Source organism: Neomonachus schauinslandi, chromosome 15 (assembly GCF_002201575.2).
Source record: "Neomonachus schauinslandi chromosome 15, ASM220157v2, whole genome shotgun sequence".
NCBI lineage: Eukaryota > Metazoa > Chordata > Mammalia > Carnivora > Phocidae > Neomonachus > Neomonachus schauinslandi.
Window position 1 is genome coordinate 40,417,805 of NC_058417.1, and position 18,179 is coordinate 40,435,983.

Here is an 18,179-nt window from a genome sequence, read left to right on the forward strand (position 1 = left end):
AGTAATTAGGACTCATGGTTTATAAATGCTACGTTGTTCTAGGACGATGGGTTTGTGTACCCAGCAGTGTGCCATAGGCACTGTGCCTGCACACTTTTCTGAAATTCTGTCCATAAGATCTCTTTTCCGTGCCATTTTTCTCAAGTAATTTACAATATGATTTGTATTACTGAGTTTTTAAAATTTTAATCTAAGGGAATTTAGTAGCTGCAGAGAATGTCAAGATAGTTCAAATGTTATTGCTCAATCTATAGGACATTTCATATTTATTAATGATCAGTGCACCAGTCTGAGCTAATCCTTCTAGTTTTGGTCCTTCTAGTACATTAAGATTACTTCCTGGGGTTATTTAAATTGAACAGGTTAAGAAACTTCAGTGTCCATCAGGCTGTGTCTGTATGTTCCAGGTTCCGGGCCTCACTCTATCCCTGTCCTGAGACACCACAGGAGAGGAAGGAAATGGCTTCTGGAGTTAATACCAGGATTGATGATCTCCAAATGGTACCAGAGGGCTGGAGGGAATTTTTTTGTGTGAAATACTATAATCGAAGACTGTTCCCCTTCCTTGAAACACTAACAGTTTATTAGGCATCAAGAGCAGCCAGGATGCAAAAAAAAGAAGTGTCCATGGGTAACTTGTGCCCTTGGGAGCTAGGGAAAAGTTTCAGGGAATGACTGTTAAAAATAGCATAACAGTGTTAATCATCCTCAAACACGACAGGAATGCTATACATCTGAAATTGTTGTTGCTTCAAGTATTCAGTTTCCCTCTTCGTGAGTCTGAGGTATTTTTTATGAGTAAAAAAAAGTATACTTAGTTAAGGAAAAAAAATCAAGTAGTACAGAAGTACACGTGAAGTCAGTTCTGCCCTCTCTCATACACTCTCTGCCTCCAGAGGCAGCCACTCTTAACAGCTTGGTGTGTAACTTCTGGTCACCTCGGATCTTAACCAAACGGTCTAGCCAGAGAGTCCTGTAAGTCTTGTACCCAAGAAGAGACTATTAGATTTTTACCACATCACCAGTGTGGTTAATACGATCCATGGTTGTCATGAGGTCCTAAGGACGGAGTCATGATTGAGGCGTACTTGGAAGGAAAGTGTGGCCAGTTGGAGCTTTGTTCCCTGTTGAAAGGATGTGATGATTGCCCTCTTGAAACATTAAAACATTCAGTAGTCCCCACCCCCCTTTATCTGTGATTTTGCCTTCTGAGGTTTCAGTCACCCACAGTCAGCTGTGGGTCTTAAACATGATCCCCTGATGATGTCAGAAGGTTATAGTAGCCTAACGCTGCGTCACATGCCTACATCATTCACCTCACTTCATCTCACATAGGCATTGTATCCTCTCACATCCTCACAAGAAGGGTGAGTACGGTACAGTAAGATATTTAGAGAGAGAGAGACCACATTCACGTGACTTTATTATTATACCATATTGTTACAATTATTTTATTCTATTATTAATTGTTAATTTCTTACTGTGCCTAATTTTTAAATTAAACTTCATCATAGGTATGTGTGTATAGAAAAAAACGTATTATATATAGTTAGGTACTATTCACGGTTTTAGGCACCCACTGGGGGTCTTGGGTGGTGTCCCCTACAGATAAGGCGGCCCACTGTACTTAATCTCAAAGACAGTTCTTTCCAGCAGGGGCAAAATTGTCAGAGATATGTTGTAACTCCCATTTCAACTCCCTTTGTCATCTTTCCCTCCAACTCCCATTGTCTATGACCCACCAACTTGACCTATTTCCAGCTCCTCAGAGATACACTTACCTGTTTAACCACAGGAAGAGAGTTTTTTAGAACTGCTGATGGGTGATAGGCCAATTAGTGTGTTCTGGGTTCTAGGGCTATCTTATCCCCTCCTAGACTTACACGTAGATTTTTAAAAGGCACAGGCAATATGGTCAGAATTTGATCTTTGAAATACCCAGCTGTATGAACTGAAACTTTATTATTTATTTATTTATTACGATTTTATTTATTTATTTGACAGAGAGGCACAGCCAGAGAGGGAACACAAGCAGGGGGAGTGGGAGAGGGAGAAGCAGGCTTCCCGCCGAGCAGGGAGCCCAATGTGGGACTCGATCCCAGGACCCTGGGATCATGACCTGAGCCGAAGGCAGACCCTTAACCGACTGAGCCACCCAGGTGCCCCAACCATGCAAATCTTGATCTTGGGGCTGTGAGTTCGAGCCCATTGTTGGGTGTGGTGATTACTTAAAAATAAAATCTTTTAAAAAAATAATAAAAGGGATGCCTGGGTGGCTCAGTTTTCATGCAGAAGTGTGAGTGGTGGGTTGCTCGCCCTTTGGCTTAGCCCCTCTCCTGCTATTGAAATCTTAAATGGTGATAAACAAGGCAGTAGAATGTTAAGTGTCCCTGCCCCTTCCTTTCACTCTAGTCTTGGCAGTGTGATTACTGTGAGGGCAATGTGTACTGGTTTCCAAAGGATCAGCACTGAAACGTTTTTTTCCCCCAAGAAGCCTGACAGAAAGATAAAGCCTTATCTGCCCCACGATAACAGTGGTATGTGGCAGTCTAATCTCCTCTAAGGCCTTGAGTCCTTCTGACCCCTTAGTGTCTCCTGTCCCTTGTTCCCTGGCATGGAGTCTCTCTTGGCATAGGCAGGCGATGGTGTTCAGCACTGCCTCTTTCCCATCATTCCCCGATGCTGGCTTATGTTCAGGGCATTCTGCAGCTAACTGTTTTTAAGTGTGGATTTTGTCAACTCCCAGCCTTAAAATGCTGACTTAACTTTGAGTCTGAGTTACAGACTTTACATGGAAAGCCATTGCTCTTTAATGATCCAGGTAAGTAAGCTGTGGATTTGTGGGAAGATAAATATAGAGGAACTGAAAACTATTTCCTCAGGTTTCTCTTCAGCTTGAAGCCAAAATAAAAATGAATGTTAGTAACTAAAGCTCTAATTTCTTGTAATTTGCCCCCCGCAAAAGCCATTCTAGTCAGAAGAAGAATAAATCCCTAGCAACCCTTCTCAGAAAGCTGTGCCTCTTTGTCATTCATATCCTGGGCCCAAACCTGGTGTAGAAGGATCTCTCCTAGTTCCTTTCTCTCCCAAAAGGTTCTCAATCAAACAGAGGATCACCGCCAGAGGGTCCTGCAGGCAGCTGCTAAGAACATCCGTGTCTGGTTCATCAAGGTGAGGAAGATGAAGGCCATCTACCACACCCTGAACCTGTGCAACATCGATGTGACCCAGAAGTGCCTGATTGCAGAGGTCTGGTGCCCCGTCACCGACCTTGACTCCATCCAGTTTGCGCTCAGGAGGGGCACGGTGAGTCCCCTATAGCTGGCAGTGCAGTGGGAAAGAGCACTTCCCACCCACTGTAACATTAATTGATCACATTTTTATGGCATTTTTACTTTCACAGTTCTTGGATATACTCATCTTGTACTCCTCTTGTTTCCTAACAATACATTTTGTGTATCCTTGTTTTCCAAATGTGGAAACTGCAGTTCAAAAAAGATGAAATGACTGGGTGCCTGTGTGGCTCAGTCCTCAGTTGGTTGAGTGTCTGACTCTTAATTTTGGCTCAAGTCATGATCTCAGGGTTGTGAGACCCAGCCCCACATCGGGCTCCACGCTCAGCGTGGAGTCTGCTTGAGATTCTCTCTCTCCCTCTCCCTCTGCCCCTTCCCCTACTTATGTGTGTGCACTTGCTCGCTCTCTCTCTCTCAAAATAAATAAATAAATAAATCTTTAAAAAAAAAAAAAAAAAAGACGAAATGACTTGGTCATATACCCATGATTCTTCAGAATAGCTCCTGACCAGAACGTCAGTTTCCTTATCCATTCTCTCTGCCCCTCAGGTTCTTTTTTTTTTTTTTTTTAAGATTTTATTTATTTATTTGAGAGAGAGGGTGGGAGGGGAGAGCACAAGCAGGCGGTGGGGAGGGGCAGAGGGAGAGGGAGAAGCAGACCCCTCTTAGTAACTAAAGCTTAGTTAGTTACTATTTGGTAGGGAGTAGGGAGCTGAGCCTGAGCAGGGACCCTGACGCAGGGCTCAATCCCAGGACCCGGAGATCATGACCCGAGCCAAAGACAGATGCTTAACCAACTGAGCCACCCAGCTCCCCCATCAGACTGCTTCTGAGGGATAACCCTAGCAGTCCTGTCTAGCAGTTAGAGTTTGAGAAGATAACACTGCTTTCTCCATAAAAGGAAAGAACAACGGTACTCTTAGTAGAAAGGCAGATGAGGATGTCTCCAGATGAGGAAGTTCCATGTTTTCTTTGGTTGCACATTTTAGAATTGAATTTTCTCACATAAGGATATTCTTTTACACTTAATTTAAATCTTTCATTGTAGATTTTATACCTAACTCCAGTTTCTCCAAAGACTGGGCAAGATTGAGATACAATTCACATAATATAAAATGCTCCTATTTTATATGTATAGTTTGATGAATTTTGATAAATATATACATCTATGTAACCACCACTAGGATGATCTAATTTTGATATATGTGTTTAATGTTTCCCAGGAACACAGTGGTTCCACTGTGCCCTCTATTCTGAACAGGATGCAAACAAATCAGACGCCCCCAACCTATAACAAAACGAACAAGTTCACATATGGCTTTCAGAACATAGTAGATGCTTACGGAATTGGAACTTACCGAGAGATAAATCCAGGTAAAAAAACTTGAATCTTCTCCCTCTAGAAGTTTTATATTTTGTTTATTTGTCTCTTCTAATGCCTCCCTTCAGATGTTCTTGAGTAGCTGGCATAAAATTACCTATGTTGTCAAGACCTCAGCTCTAGTGTAATTCCTGTAAGGAGGTGCCCATTTTGACACAGGGAGGGAGGTTTATTGCTGGGTGGCACTCCTTTGAGAGGTGGTTTTATAGGAGTGAGCTCAATGGATTGGATTCTTTTGTGTATCCTCACAACTATGAAACACCTGGCTTTCTCTAGCACGTTTGCAGGAAGTACTCTAAGCAAAAAGTTTTTTTCCAAGATTGCTGATATTTTTAAATGGCTTCCCTATTCCAGGTTAGACAGAGAAAATATAGCAATTATTGACCATTTTAGACACAAAGCAGGTTTCACAAAGGAAAAACAGGAGAGTTAATTATTAAATCAAGAGTCTGAGAATTTGTTTTTAGCTAGAGTCTTCTGCAGGACTGGCTTTGCTCTGAGTTCTGGGCTTTCTCCCACTTACCTGGGAGCTTTTTTCAGCTGAGAAATGGTTGCTGCACAAGAGAAGAAAGCTAGCCTGTCAAAGGAGCAGTGTTCCAGGGCTTAGAGAAAAAGAATCAAAGAACAAAGGAAGTGTCCAGCCAGGGCTAGGGACAAAACTTCACTCTCTGTGTTCTTTGTTTAAAATGCTAGCGGTAGCCCAGATCCCATCAGAGCTGCTCTGTGAGGACGTGCAGATCCTGCTCTGGAAGGTTTTCTCTGGGAGTCCATCTGACCAACAGCTAGGGAATAAGTCCCCTCATACTGATCTTAGAGTATGAGGAGGAATGTGATCTGCTGCTGGTGGTTGCGGTTTTCTGTACTTTGTTTTCTTCCTCTGGTTTCTTTTAGCTCCCTATACCATCATCACTTTCCCTTTCCTGTTTGCTGTGATGTTTGGGGACTTCGGCCATGGTATTTTGATGACCCTATTTGCTGTATGGATGGTATTGAGGGAGAGCCGGATCCTCTCTCAGAAGAATGAGAATGAGGTAATGTTTGCTCCATGTGTGTTGGACTGAAACTTTGTAATTTCTCAAGCATTCATTATAAAATTAGGATCTGGAAGTCTTCTATCCATGAATTTATATAGAAGTTACAGAGGCTGTTTCAAGAGTAGAGACGTTACATTCATTTTAACTCTAAAGCGGTCATGTGCTGTGAAAGTCATTTCTTGTTAGCATTGTATTTTGGCCTTTAGGTTCTCTGACCTGGGGTGGGTGGGGTAAATTACTGTGAGAAGAATGGTCATATATTCTCAATAATGTTGTCACAACAATAATGTTGAGCCACAGGGAGTACGTTTCATTGACTTCTTTCTTCTGGTTCCCAGATGTTTAGCACGGTGTTCAGCGGCCGGTACATTATTCTGTTGATGGGTGTGTTTTCCATCTACACTGGCCTCATCTACAATGATTGCTTTTCCAAGTCTCTTAATATCTTCGGGTCATCCTGGAGTGTACGGCCGATGTTCACTTTATATAATTGGACGTAAGTTGCAAAGAAGCTAAAAGTCAGGTTATTCCTTTTCTGTTCAGCTCTGATTTTCCAGACAAGAGATAAACTTATACTTCTTTAGGAAGTGGCTGACAGCGTCTCTGTTTCAGAAGAATGCAGTGTCCCCTCTTATTTATGCCCCAGCCTGGCAAGTGTTTGTGATTCCTTCAGCACTATCAAGAAACTGAGTGCCTGGGGCGCCTGGGTGGCCAGTCAGTTAAGCATCTGACTGTTGATCTCAGCTCAGGTCTTGATCTTGGGGTCGTGAGTTCAAGCTCTATATTGGGCTCCACGCTGGGTGTGGAGCCTACTTAAGAGAAAAAAGAAAGAGAGAGAGGGAGGGAGGGAGGGAGGAAGGAAAGGAGGGAGGGAGGGAGGGAGGGAGGAAGGAGGAAACTGAGACTGTAAATTTAGGCACATTGTTTCTTTTTGTAAATTAAAAGCAGATTCCCCAAATTCCCTACTTAGTTGTGTAGGTGTGTTTGTTTGTTTTGGTCTTTTGTTATTTCTGATCCCTTCTCATTATCAGATGCTAGTCTTTCCTCTTTTATTGAAGAGACAAGACAGCTGTAGTAGTTTCTTTTAGGATCAGTTTTGGACCCCAGCAGTTTCCCTCTCTTGATAAAAACAAATGGAACTTTTCTTCTAACATGGTAGGGAGGAGACGCTTCGGGGGAACCCTGTTCTGCAGTTGAACCCGTCTGTCCCTGGAGTTTTTGGTGGACCATACCCTTTTGGCATCGATCCAGTAAGAGCACTTCTTTCCTATTATGTCTAACACCAGATTTTTTTTTTTTTAAGATTTTATTTACTTATTTATTTGAGAGAGTGAGCGAGCGAGCGCATGCACACATGCGTGTAGGGGGAAGGGCAGAGGGGCAGGGAGGGGAAGAGGGAAAGAATCCCAAGCAGACTCTGCGCTGAGCACGGAGCCCATTGTAGGGCTTGATCCCAGAACCCCGAGATCATGACTTGAGCCAAAACCAAGAGTCAGATGCCCAACCAGCTGAGCCACCCAGGTGCCCCTAACACCAGATTTTTAAAATGCAACCCTGAAGTGAGAGAATTAAATTAAAGATAGTTATTTGGTTTTCAGTTGCAGTATTTTTGGAGAGCCCTTGTGTGTCTGTCTAGAGTACTTCCAAAGCATAAGAAACCCAAGTGCCTTAGGTAGCCGAATAATTTCTCCCGCACTGTTTATTTCAGAGGTGCCTAATAAGTTTGACCCTGGGAAGATTGACTTTTTTTTTTTTTTTAAAGATTTTTTTATTTATTTGAGAGCGAGAATGAGAGCATGAGAGGGAGGAGGGTCAGAGGGAGAAGCAGGCTCCCCGCCGAGCAGGGAGCCCGATGCGGGACTTGATCCCGGGACTCCAGGATCACTACCTGAGCCGAAGGCAGTCGCTTAACCGACTGAGCCACCCAGGCACCCGGGAAGATTGACTTTTAAGACTCCTTCCCAGTTTATTTCTGTTTAACTTAGTTTGGGTTTTATTTTTAGCAGATACTTTAACAAAGCAGAAGCAGTTCTTTCCTATGGATTTTTAGATTTCCATTTTAATCTTTACATACTTACAGAAACTTTTCCCAGAATTAAAAAAAAAGAAAGTAGGCAAAGTGTGATCAGATCTTTTGTATTGTGTGCTTAAAGGGGGGATAGAGGGAGGAATTTAAGAATGAGCATTCGACAGGAAGGAATACAGAATTCCAGAGGAAAAACAGATCATTATGGGCCAGAAAGATCAAGGTTCTTTAAAAAATGGGCATTAATTTGGCCTTTAAAAAATATTTCAGATTGTTACAGGTGAGAAGTGTGTACAAAAGCATAGAGGTAGGGAGATGCAAAGTTACTCATTTTGATTATTATAAAAGCAAATGTTAGTGAAATGGTCACTGTGGGCCAAGCACTGTACTCTGTAATCTGCCCTCAGCACATCTGATTTGCCCTGAAACAGTTTTGATTTCTCCTGAAACTGCTATCCCTGTCATACAGATAAGGAGACCAAGGCTTGGAGAGGTTGAATAACATTTCACATAAGCATTTAACAAATGTTTACTGAATCTCTGTTGTGTGCAGGCATAGTGCTTGCTGGGGGAAACACGTAATTTAAGTTGTAGCTCCTGCCCTCAAGTAGCTTAGAATCTAATAATATTAGGTAACTTTATATAGTGTTCTGTAGTTAACAGAAAGTTTTCTGGTTTTGTTGTTGTCTTGTGTGCATCTCATTTGATGCTTAAGGGTAAGTGTTGAGTTTGAAGTGCCTGTTGGAGGCACAGGTATAAATGTCCATCAGGCAGTTGGACCTGTAGAACTGAATATCAGGGGAGACTGGGGCTGAGAGAGAACCAGCCACAAGTTGTCAGGTTAGAAGTCACCAAGGATGAGCTCCTCACAAGGATGTCAGTTCAGAAAAAATGATGCCAGGCTAGCTGGTGGAAGACCTGGCTTATCACGCTCCTGAGTTTGCACTTTATCCTAAAGAAGACAGTGGGGGTGCAGGGTAGGTTTGGGCACAGGGAAGTGACCACATCAGAGGCATTGATTTAGGAAATGTAATCTGATGGTCAAGTAGAGGCAGAAGAACTGTGGAAAATATTACAGATGTCCAGGCCCAGGTGACAAAGCTTAAGGCAACTAATATTTAAAAATAGATGGAACTCGCCCAGAAGACAGACTGGAGGGAACAGGTGGATGACAAGCTTATGGATCCCACAGGACTGTAAAACTCCAGCACCAGGGGAAAATAATATATTGAGCTCCAGGTGTTTCCTCACAACTCGTTTATCCTTCAGGCTAAAATTTTACATTTCTTTTTTTTCTTACCTTTTTCCTGTTTCAAATAGATTATTATTTTCCAAATAAATAAGTAAAATTAAAAAAAATAAAAATAGGTGGAATGACAGCACCATGGGGATATGATCAGCAAAACAATGACTGTGGGAACATCTACAAAATAAATGTCCCAGCTTCTTCAAATATTTTGTAAAGAATAAAAAAGGAGAGTTAGGGGGAGAATTTATAGATTAGATATTTAAGAGCTGTGTCAGCGTAGAGACCTGATCTGGACTCTACTTTGAATAAATGAATTATGTTTTTATTTTTTATTTATTTTTTATTTTTTTATTTTTTTAAGATTTTATTTGACAGAGAGACAGCGAGAGAGGGAACACAAGCAGGGGGAGTGGGAGAGGGAGAAGTAGGCTTCCTGCAGAGTAGGGAGCCCAATGCAGGGCTCGATCCCAGGACCCTGGGATCGAGCCCCACATCGGGCTTCCTAATCAGCGGGGAGTCTGCTTCTCCCTCTCCCTCTGCCTCTCTCCCTGGCTTGTGGTCTCTCTCTCACTCTCTCTCTCTCAAATAAATAAAATCTTTAAAAATAAATAAATAATAAAAAATTGGGGCACAATCAGGGAAGTTTAAATACTGACTATATGTTTCATGATATTAAAGAATCGTTGTTAATGCTTTTGGGAGTGATAACAGTATTGTAGTCATGTTTTAAAAAAAATTAGTCCTTACCCAAAAGTGGGGGGGGAGGGGCAGGCTGTGGCGCCTGGGTGGCTCAGGCAGTTAAGCATCCTGCTCTTGATTTCAGCTTAGGTCATGACCTCAGGGTCATGAGATTGAGCCCCATGTCCATGCTGGGCATGGAGCCTGCTTAAGATTCTCTCTCGGGCGCCTGGGTGGCTCAGTCGGTTAAGCATCTGCCTTCAGCTCAGGTCGTGATCCCTGGGTCCTGGAATCAAGTCCTGCATCGGGCTCCCTGCTCAGCGGAGAGTCTGCTTCTCCCTCTGCCTCTGCCCTCCCCCCTGCTCATGCTCTCTCTCACGCTGTCTCTCTCAAATAAATAAATAAAATCTTAAAAAAAAAAAAAGATTCTGTCTCTCCCCCTGCCCTTCTCCCCACCCTCTCCTCCTCCTCCCCAGCGTGCAGGCTCACTCTCTCTCAAAAAAAAAAAGTCTGAAATATTTACAGCTAAAATGATATGGTATCTGTACTTTGCTTCCAAATACTACGGAGGTGGGGAGTAGGTTGTCTGTATGATAAAATAAGATTGACCTTGAGTCAATAGGTAATTGTTCACCTGGGTCATAGGTAAATGTGAGTTTGTTATACTGTCCTCTCTACTTAAGTCTGTGTTTAGAACTTTCCATAATTAAAAAAAAAGCTTTAAAAAATAGGTGAATAGGAGAGCCTGGCTCGCTCAGCTGGTGGAGCATGCAACTCTTGATCTCAGGGTTGTGATTTTAACCCCATGTTGGACGTAGAGCTTACTTAAAAAAAAAAAAATAGGTGAATAATAATATCCTATTCACGAACTCTGTAATGCCTTTTTGTTTCCTTGGGTTGTGACAGATCTGGAACATTGCTACCAATAAACTGACCTTTCTCAACTCCTTTAAAATGAAGACATCTGTTATCCTAGGCATCATCCACATGATGTTTGGAGTCACTTTGAGCCTCTTCAACCATACGTGAGTTGCTCTGTTTATGTCACAAGAACATGCATAGCTTAGGTAATGCTTTTGCCTAAAGAAATCATGACATCTTTGAGGAGGAATAAGTAACTCAGAACCCCGTTCTATGTTAAAGAAGTGCTTTTATAAAAATCTCATATTCTTAAATGAGGCTTAATTAATATTAGTCCCTTAACAATTCACAACTGCAGTAAAGATCTTTGAAAAACCTTTTGTCATTTTCATCAAAATGAGTGAGTTACTTTTTTTCTTTTATGTGTAACTCATATAAAATTATGAACTGTGATTCCAGAATGTACTATATTTTCCAATCTCTTTCTCATGGGAAAAGATTGGTGGGGGTGGTACCAAGATGTTCAAGGTCCAGAAGTTTGGAAGTCATGGTTAATCCTGCTTGTCTCTTTTGGCCTCCAGTGCTTCTGGCTGTTACTTCTTAAAGTGATAAAGACAGAATTGAGGGAGCTGTAGGTAGGAAATCTAGTAAGTACTCCATTTCATGTAAGGGTGACCCTGGGTGTCTGCTCACCATTTTTTTTTTTTTTTAAGTAAGCTCTATGCCCATCGTGGGACCTGAATACACAACCCTGACAGCAAGAGTTCCAGGCTCCACTGACTGAGCCAGCCAGGCACCCCTGGGTCTATTCACCTTTAACATTTTTTTTTCTCTCTTCCTTTTTAGCTATTTCAAGAAGCCCCTGAATATCTACTTTGGATTTATTCCTGAAATAATCTTCATGACCTCTTTGTTTGGCTACTTGGTTATCCTTATATTTTACAAGTGGACAGCCTATAATGCTAATACATCTGAGAAAGCGCCAAGCCTCCTGATCCATTTCATAAACATGTTTCTCTTTTCCTACGGGGACTCTAGTAATTCGATGCTGTATTCCGGACAGGTGTGTCAACCCGGAGGTGGACTGTCTTAGGTGGTTACCCTAGATCAGGAAGCCGGATATTTCTGTGACTCTGGAAAAGCCTTTAAAAATCTCTTTCTGTGGTATTAGTTTTCAGCCCATACATCAGACCTAAATTCAGCCCATCCTCCTTAGCTTCAGAGGATCTAATGTAATTCCTGTGTCCATAAAGGGTAGAATTTATAACTCCCATCCTGTGAGACAATTCCTGGGCTTTGCCACAACATCTTCTAATTATTTTGAGAAGCTAGATAGTGTTATTCCTACATCAGTAAGAAAGTACTGTTTGGGGGAAATTTGTGCTGGAGTTGGAAACTGTGTGTTTGATTAATGTGATGTGCCTTGTCCTTACTTTGTAGAAAGGAATTCAGTGTTTCCTGGTAGTGGTTGCGCTACTGTGTGTACCTTGGATGCTACTATTTAAACCACTGGTCCTTCGCCATCAATATTTGAGGAGGAAGCATTTGGTGGGTGTACTTTTATTGCTGAAAGTTACTAGATTTTTTTTTTTTCCTTGAGATCAAGGCAATTCCTCACCAGATATAATGAATCGTGTATAAGTCTATATGCTCTTAAAATGCACTTGTGTCATATCCCAGCATGAGCACTGGACCTGCTGAAATTTAAAAAACAAAAAAACCCATGTACTTGCTGTTTGAACATCTGGATTCAGCTTTGAGTAGCTCAGGTAGAGGAAACAAGTCATAAGTTTCTACCTTTCCTGGTCATGCTTTGCTCATGCTGTGCTTAGCACAGTCCAGGTCTGGGCCTGCCTAGATGCAGCATCAGCCAAATCAGGGCTGTAAGAGCTGCAGGTGGGTGAACCCACTCATGTGGTTTGCCTGGGCAACCACAAGGCTGACGCTGAGACATTTTCTTTTAAAATGAGACCATGATACTTTCACCAATCAAGACATCCGGAAAAAAGATTTGGTTTAAAGAGCATTGATTTTTTTTTTTTTCTTTTGAAAAAGCAGCACATACACTTGTGTTTACTTAATGTATGTGTGCTTATGAATTCTACACACACACACTTAAGTTGCCAAATTTTCATTTCTGGCTGTGCAATAATGCTTACTTACCACACTGGCTAGTAAAGCCCAAAAGATCTTACTGCATGACTCTCATACGGCTGTTAGATTATGATTCCTTTTTGAGAGCAGCTGAGTTACAAGACCCTCCTTCTCCCTTTTCTGACCATCTTCATCCTTCCATGTACCCTCCATCCGTCTCCCCCCTCACTCCTTCCCTCTTTTGTTTCTTTCTCCCTTCCTCTTCTCTTCCGTTCACTATCAGGAAGGGCAGCCTGTGGAGGCCCCAGTCAGCCCAACCCCGAGCCAGCAGGGACTAGAGGCAGCAGCGGCTGCAACAGTGAGTGAATTAAAACTGACAAACCATCACATTTTGTGTAAAGAGGTGGCAAACAGTGCAGCAGAATTCTTTTCAGTTATATTGAGAGCATGGGACATGTGAGCTCTTGGGAAGTACATCCTTGTTACTCATTAAGACAATGACAAAAGATTTCCACCTCTTATGAATAGATTCTAATGTCATCTTTACCATTGGTCTACTAAGTTTCTATTAAAAACTGTAAGTACAGTCATGTCTATGGAAGCAGTTTGACTGTTGTACCCTCTCAGAATCCCATTATCTTAATCCAAGATGGCAGCTCTTGGACTCATCCACTTTCATGTCTGTCTTTTGTAACCATATATTAGATAATTTTTCAGCATGGGGTGAGAACATTCCTGTGATTCTTGAATTAATTTCCCTGCTCTTTAAACTTCTGCTTTGGAGGGACGCATGGACATTTGGTCCATTTTAGCTATGACTTTCTCTCCTGCCAGTGGGGCCTTATACATGTCTACTCTGTTGTGAGAGACTCAGAAGCCCTCCTGTCCTCAGCTGCTCCACTGAGACCTCCAGTCTGCGTGGGTCGCATGTACCATCTGCATCTGATGCAGTAAGCAAAGTCATCTGTTTGGATCTTTCCTTCTTTAAATACCAACTCATAATTCAGCAACAGCACTTTGAATGTTAAGCATTTCAGTATTTGCCCTTAAAAATATCTTTTAACCAAACTCTTTTAATGCACTGTTACCAACTTAGCCCAGTCTATTCTAGGTAATCAATAAGATTTTTAAAATCTCACCAGCAGTGATCACACATGTTACTAGTGTGATCTAGTGGCATCATACTCCTTTAAAAGAAAATGAAATATTCAGATGGATGACTATTTCCTTCATTAGGTGTTTCTGATCATTTTAAACTTAGAAACCTGCCATAATCATCCTTCTAGAATGAGTCTAAAGGGCTGACATTTTGGATCAGAAGATAATTTAATGTTGCTGCTTTTAATTATGTTCAAAAAGGGACTTACCCTCTCCTTCCCTGTGAGAAATTAAAAAAAAAAAAAAAAAAACCCACAAAGCACATACTATACCATTATCGACATTCTTTCCCAGTGCTCTTCTTTTTCCTAGTCTTAGCATATTTATGATGTGCTTCTGATGCATCAGTCTTGATGCTTTTAACTCTGGTATCCTCTTCTGTGACACTTCCCAAATTAAATGTCCCCAGTCTGGAAAGCTGCACATTCATAGGGTCTTCTTCGCCCCACTGGTTCTTTAGCGAAATATCTGATTCTAGAGAGCAGCCTGAAGGCATCAGGATGGTCATTTTACAACAAGGGTCCTGGATTCTTGACCCTAAGGGCTGAGGATATGATCATTGATCTGTGTTCTGTTCTATGTCCTCTTGGTTGTCTATAAGTGGTATATCACAGTTTACTTTTTTCTTTTCTTTTTTCTGCTGATGTATATGTCTCTTCCCCCCTTCCTATAACTCTCATGTCCTGTGTCCTGAAGGGACACTTCTTAGTGTCTGCCTGGGGAGGTGATTTACCTGTCTGCCCCTCACTCTGCTGGTTGGGGAAAGTTTCAGAAATGACCTTCTGTTTTGGGAGCCTTAAAGCCTGAAGGCTGCCTGGACCCTGTAACCCATGTCAGGGTACGCTGGGGTCCTCTCCTGTCACCAGTGACCTTTGTTGTACTTGCAGTCTACCTTCTGAGGGTTGTCACGTGTAAGGTTCACATGACCTGGAGGTGTCCAGGGTCTCAGGGCTTCCCGAATCTGACTACACATCAAAATCACCTGGTAAACTTTAAATTTGTTTGTTTCTTAGGGTATTAAAAGAAGTAATAAAGATGGTCCCTAATTCCATGACCTAGGCAATCCCCTACTGACATTAAAAAGTAAAATTAGGGGACACCTGGGTGGCTCAGTCGGTTAAGCGTCTGGCTCTTGATCTCAGCTCATGTCTTGATCTCAGGGTTGTGAGTTCAAGCCCCATGTTGGGGCTACTAAAACCCTACTAAAACAAAAACACAAAAAAGTAAAATTAAAGCAATAGGTTAGAGAATGCAAGTAGTATAGAAAGAGAAAGCCCCCCTCTCCCCAGGCCCCTTCTCCTGCTCAAAGGCAAGGGAATTTTGCTTCCAAATTTTTTCTGCATATATCTATTATCCATTAATATAAATATGTATATATGTTTGTACATGTATATGTATATGTGTTTAAAACACACTAGGAATTGTGTTTTAAACTGACTCTTCTGCCCCTTGATTTATTAGGTTTTAAATTTTTTAGTGTATCCTGGGAGATTGTTTCACTCTTTTATAGTTGTCTAGTATTCCATAGAACATTCTGTTGGATATGCTAAAATTGTGTAATCACTCTCTTGTTGATGGATGTGTTGGTTGTTCCCAGTTCTTTGCTTTTACAGATATGAATGCAGGGAATATCATAGTCCGTGTACCTTGATAAAATTTCATAAACATAGATGTTCCCAGCAGTGGGACTGCTAAGTCTCAAAGGGTACTTGCATTTTTTTGTGTGTGCTTACATTTTCAATTTTGATAGACAGTAAAAATGATTATATAGTTTGTACTTGGGGAAATATTTTTTTTAAACATAGATTTCCTAAGCCCCACTCCAGACCTACTAAATGTATAATTTCTGGAGGTAGCATTTGAGAATCTCTATTTAATTTCAAGGTGATTCTGATGCAGCTGGTTCTCTGACCAGCACGGGAGAACCCCTGCTACAAGGAGAGAGAGACTTTGCCCGGACACTGAGTTCTGGTAGTCCATAAGCTGTGGTAGAAGGTGCACACCAAAAGGTGAAGCTGTGAGTGGGGACCCCAGGGCAGTTGACCAAACCTGTTGGCACATCGCGTACTGCTGCCCAGAAGGCCGTTTTGCAGGAGAGCAGTTTTTAAACTCTTGCCTCCTTTGGGCTTCCTGATCAGAAACCATAAGAAGTAGGCCTAGGGGCTGTTTCTTAGCTCCTTTTCCCTCTGGCAGATTAGCACTCACTGCTATTTGTCTGACTTCACCCCAGTTCTGCCTGGTTTTTGCACTCAGAGTCCTTTTGCCTCAATTAAGCCAAGCTTTTCCAAGTCAGGTTGACTTAAAAATTCTGGTTCTGGGGAACCCGTTGAACACAATGCCTGGGAAACGGGAAGAAGCAAGCACCCAATCACCATCTGCCCACAGGCCTGTAAAAGAGTTGTTTTAACACTCCAGAGTCCTCCACTGAAGGAAAGGAGCCTTTTTCTTTTTCTTTTTCTTTTTCTTTTTTTAAACTCCGTATTCTCTAGCCATAGGCTGATGCACATTAAGCTTTTTTTCCCTTCCCTGATCTAGGAAGTCCTTTGTTCCTGGGCAGAGACCCGGTCCGCTTCTGAGAGAGGTTGCTGGAACTCTTGGGTTCCAGTTGAAAGTGTATCCGACCAGGTTATAGTCACCATTGTCATTTGGCTCCCCTCCCTCTTAGAAAGTCTGATCTTGAGTTCTAAAAAAACTTAGAGCACTGACAGCTTTACAGATAGAGTTATAGTCATTGTAAGAGTCTGTTCATATGAAGCTTTTTGTCCAAGCAGGCATCTCAATTAGCCTTGACTGAGGCCAGGTCGGTGCGTCCTGGTGTGGCAGGCAGAACTGATCAGATTGAGGTAGTAAATGCAGGGGCTGGGGCTGGGCCGGTGGTGGTTGGGGCGGGGACAGTGGTTTGTGTTTACTTAGCTGTTGGTTTTGATTTTGTTGTTAGAATATATGCTTTTCTGAGGTTTGTATGCACTAACCATCGCCCTTCCCCACCTCACAGAATGTCACATTAAAGCCCAGGCAAATTCTACTCTTTCTGTTCATCTGTGTAGGGAACTCTCAACTTTGGTGGGATCAGGGTGGGCAACGGACCGACAGAGGAGGATGCTGAGATTATTCAGCATGACCAGCTCTCCACCCATTCAGAGGACGCGGAAGAGGTAAGATCCAGTGGCATGGGCTTCCTCTCCTTCTCTTGTGGGGCAGCCCTCGTCTTGTGTGCGGTAATGGCCTCCCTCCAGTCTTCTTGAAAAATGAAAATGCTAATACTAGTGATCAGCCTGCCTTCTGGGCCTCTTCGGGCAGCACAGCTTTTTCCAGCGGGCCTGCTGTGAACTCCAGGTGCCCCCTGGGTGCCCGTGGCACTTGTGTTCCCTTGTCCCAACTCGTGGAATTCTGAGTTGCCCGCAGTACTCTGCATGCCAGTCTCAGTGACTGACTGTCCTCCTGGGGACCAAGGGCAGAGTGGGCCCAGGCTTCCCTGCTCTTGTTACCAGAAACACAGCCCCCTCAGGGCAGCTTCTTCATCCCTTGCCCCTTCCAGGAATGGTTCCAGTTGGAACTGTAACCGTGGGTACTTTTTAAAGTCTTGTCCCACTAATGTGCTCCTGTTGCAGATACATTGTTTGAGCTTTTTAAAAATGTTATTTGCCTACTTTTTACAGGGAGAGTGAAAAGTAGTAAGGCCAAATTAGACTTTTCCTTAAACCACCACCTCCAAGCTGATTTTTAAAATCCAGTCCCCTTGCCTGACCACTCACACCACAAACCTCTGAACTGAACTTTTGAATGTCATCTATTCATTATATTCTTTTGTTGTTGTTGTTATATTCTTTTTGAAGCAAATAGAATGGGAGTTGGGGACCCAGGTGACTGAACTTCTCAGTCTGACTGACTACATCCCCTATGTGTATGACATTTTAAAAAATAAATTATAAGGGTTGGGGTGCCTTTAAAAAATATGTATCTTAATGCTCTGAATCCCACTGGGTTTGCTTTCTGTGTATGCTGAGGAGGCCTGCCTCCAACACATGAGGCCCATTTAACATTAACAGTTTTCCCGAGAAACAGTCAATAACCTTGTGCTTGTGACTTGTGACTGTGTGGCATGGCTTCCCACTAAGTGTAAATTTGTGTTTACAAGCCTACCGAGGATGAAGTGGTAAGAAACAAGCTGGCTTTGCCTTCATGTTTATCTGGGGCTTCTCTTTGCCATCCTTGTGATCCGTCTGCCGACCCTGCTGCAGCCGGGGGCCCACACATGCCACCCGTGCATCCCGCATCTCACTGGCCATTTCTAACCAGTTCGTGAACCCGTGTTCTGAAAAAGCTCATCTCCATTAACTGCATCTCATGTCGGTCACCTCTGTCTTTGTTTCATTGACTTTGCTGATCTAATACCTCTGAGAAT

The 18,179-nt window shown here is 42.5% G+C and overlaps 1 protein-coding gene across 2 annotated transcripts in view; it reads left to right on the forward strand.

Annotated features, from left to right (window-relative positions):
- The window catches only part of ATP6V0A1 (ATPase H+ transporting V0 subunit a1), a 62,703-nt gene that overhangs the window by 32,048 nt on the left and 12,476 nt on the right, over positions 1–18,179 (forward strand). The window contains exons 9-20 of one of the 2 annotated variants that reach the window (XM_044921731.1): positions 408–501; positions 3,094–3,306; positions 4,517–4,667; positions 5,566–5,705; positions 6,047–6,204; positions 6,868–6,958; positions 10,568–10,686; positions 11,369–11,585; positions 11,963–12,070; positions 12,900–12,974; positions 16,822–16,929; positions 17,913–17,930. In XM_044921731.1, the coding sequence (XP_044777666.1) occupies positions 408–501; positions 3,094–3,306; positions 4,517–4,667; positions 5,566–5,705; positions 6,047–6,204; positions 6,868–6,958; positions 10,568–10,686; positions 11,369–11,585; positions 11,963–12,070; positions 12,900–12,974; positions 16,822–16,929; positions 17,913–17,930 (1,492 nt within the window). The remainder of the gene's footprint in view (positions 1–407; positions 502–3,093; positions 3,307–4,516; positions 4,668–5,565; positions 5,706–6,046; positions 6,205–6,867; positions 6,959–10,567; positions 10,687–11,368; positions 11,586–11,962; positions 12,071–12,899; positions 12,975–16,821; positions 16,930–17,912; positions 17,931–18,179) is intronic. The other variant, XM_021681801.1, reaches the window with a different exon arrangement.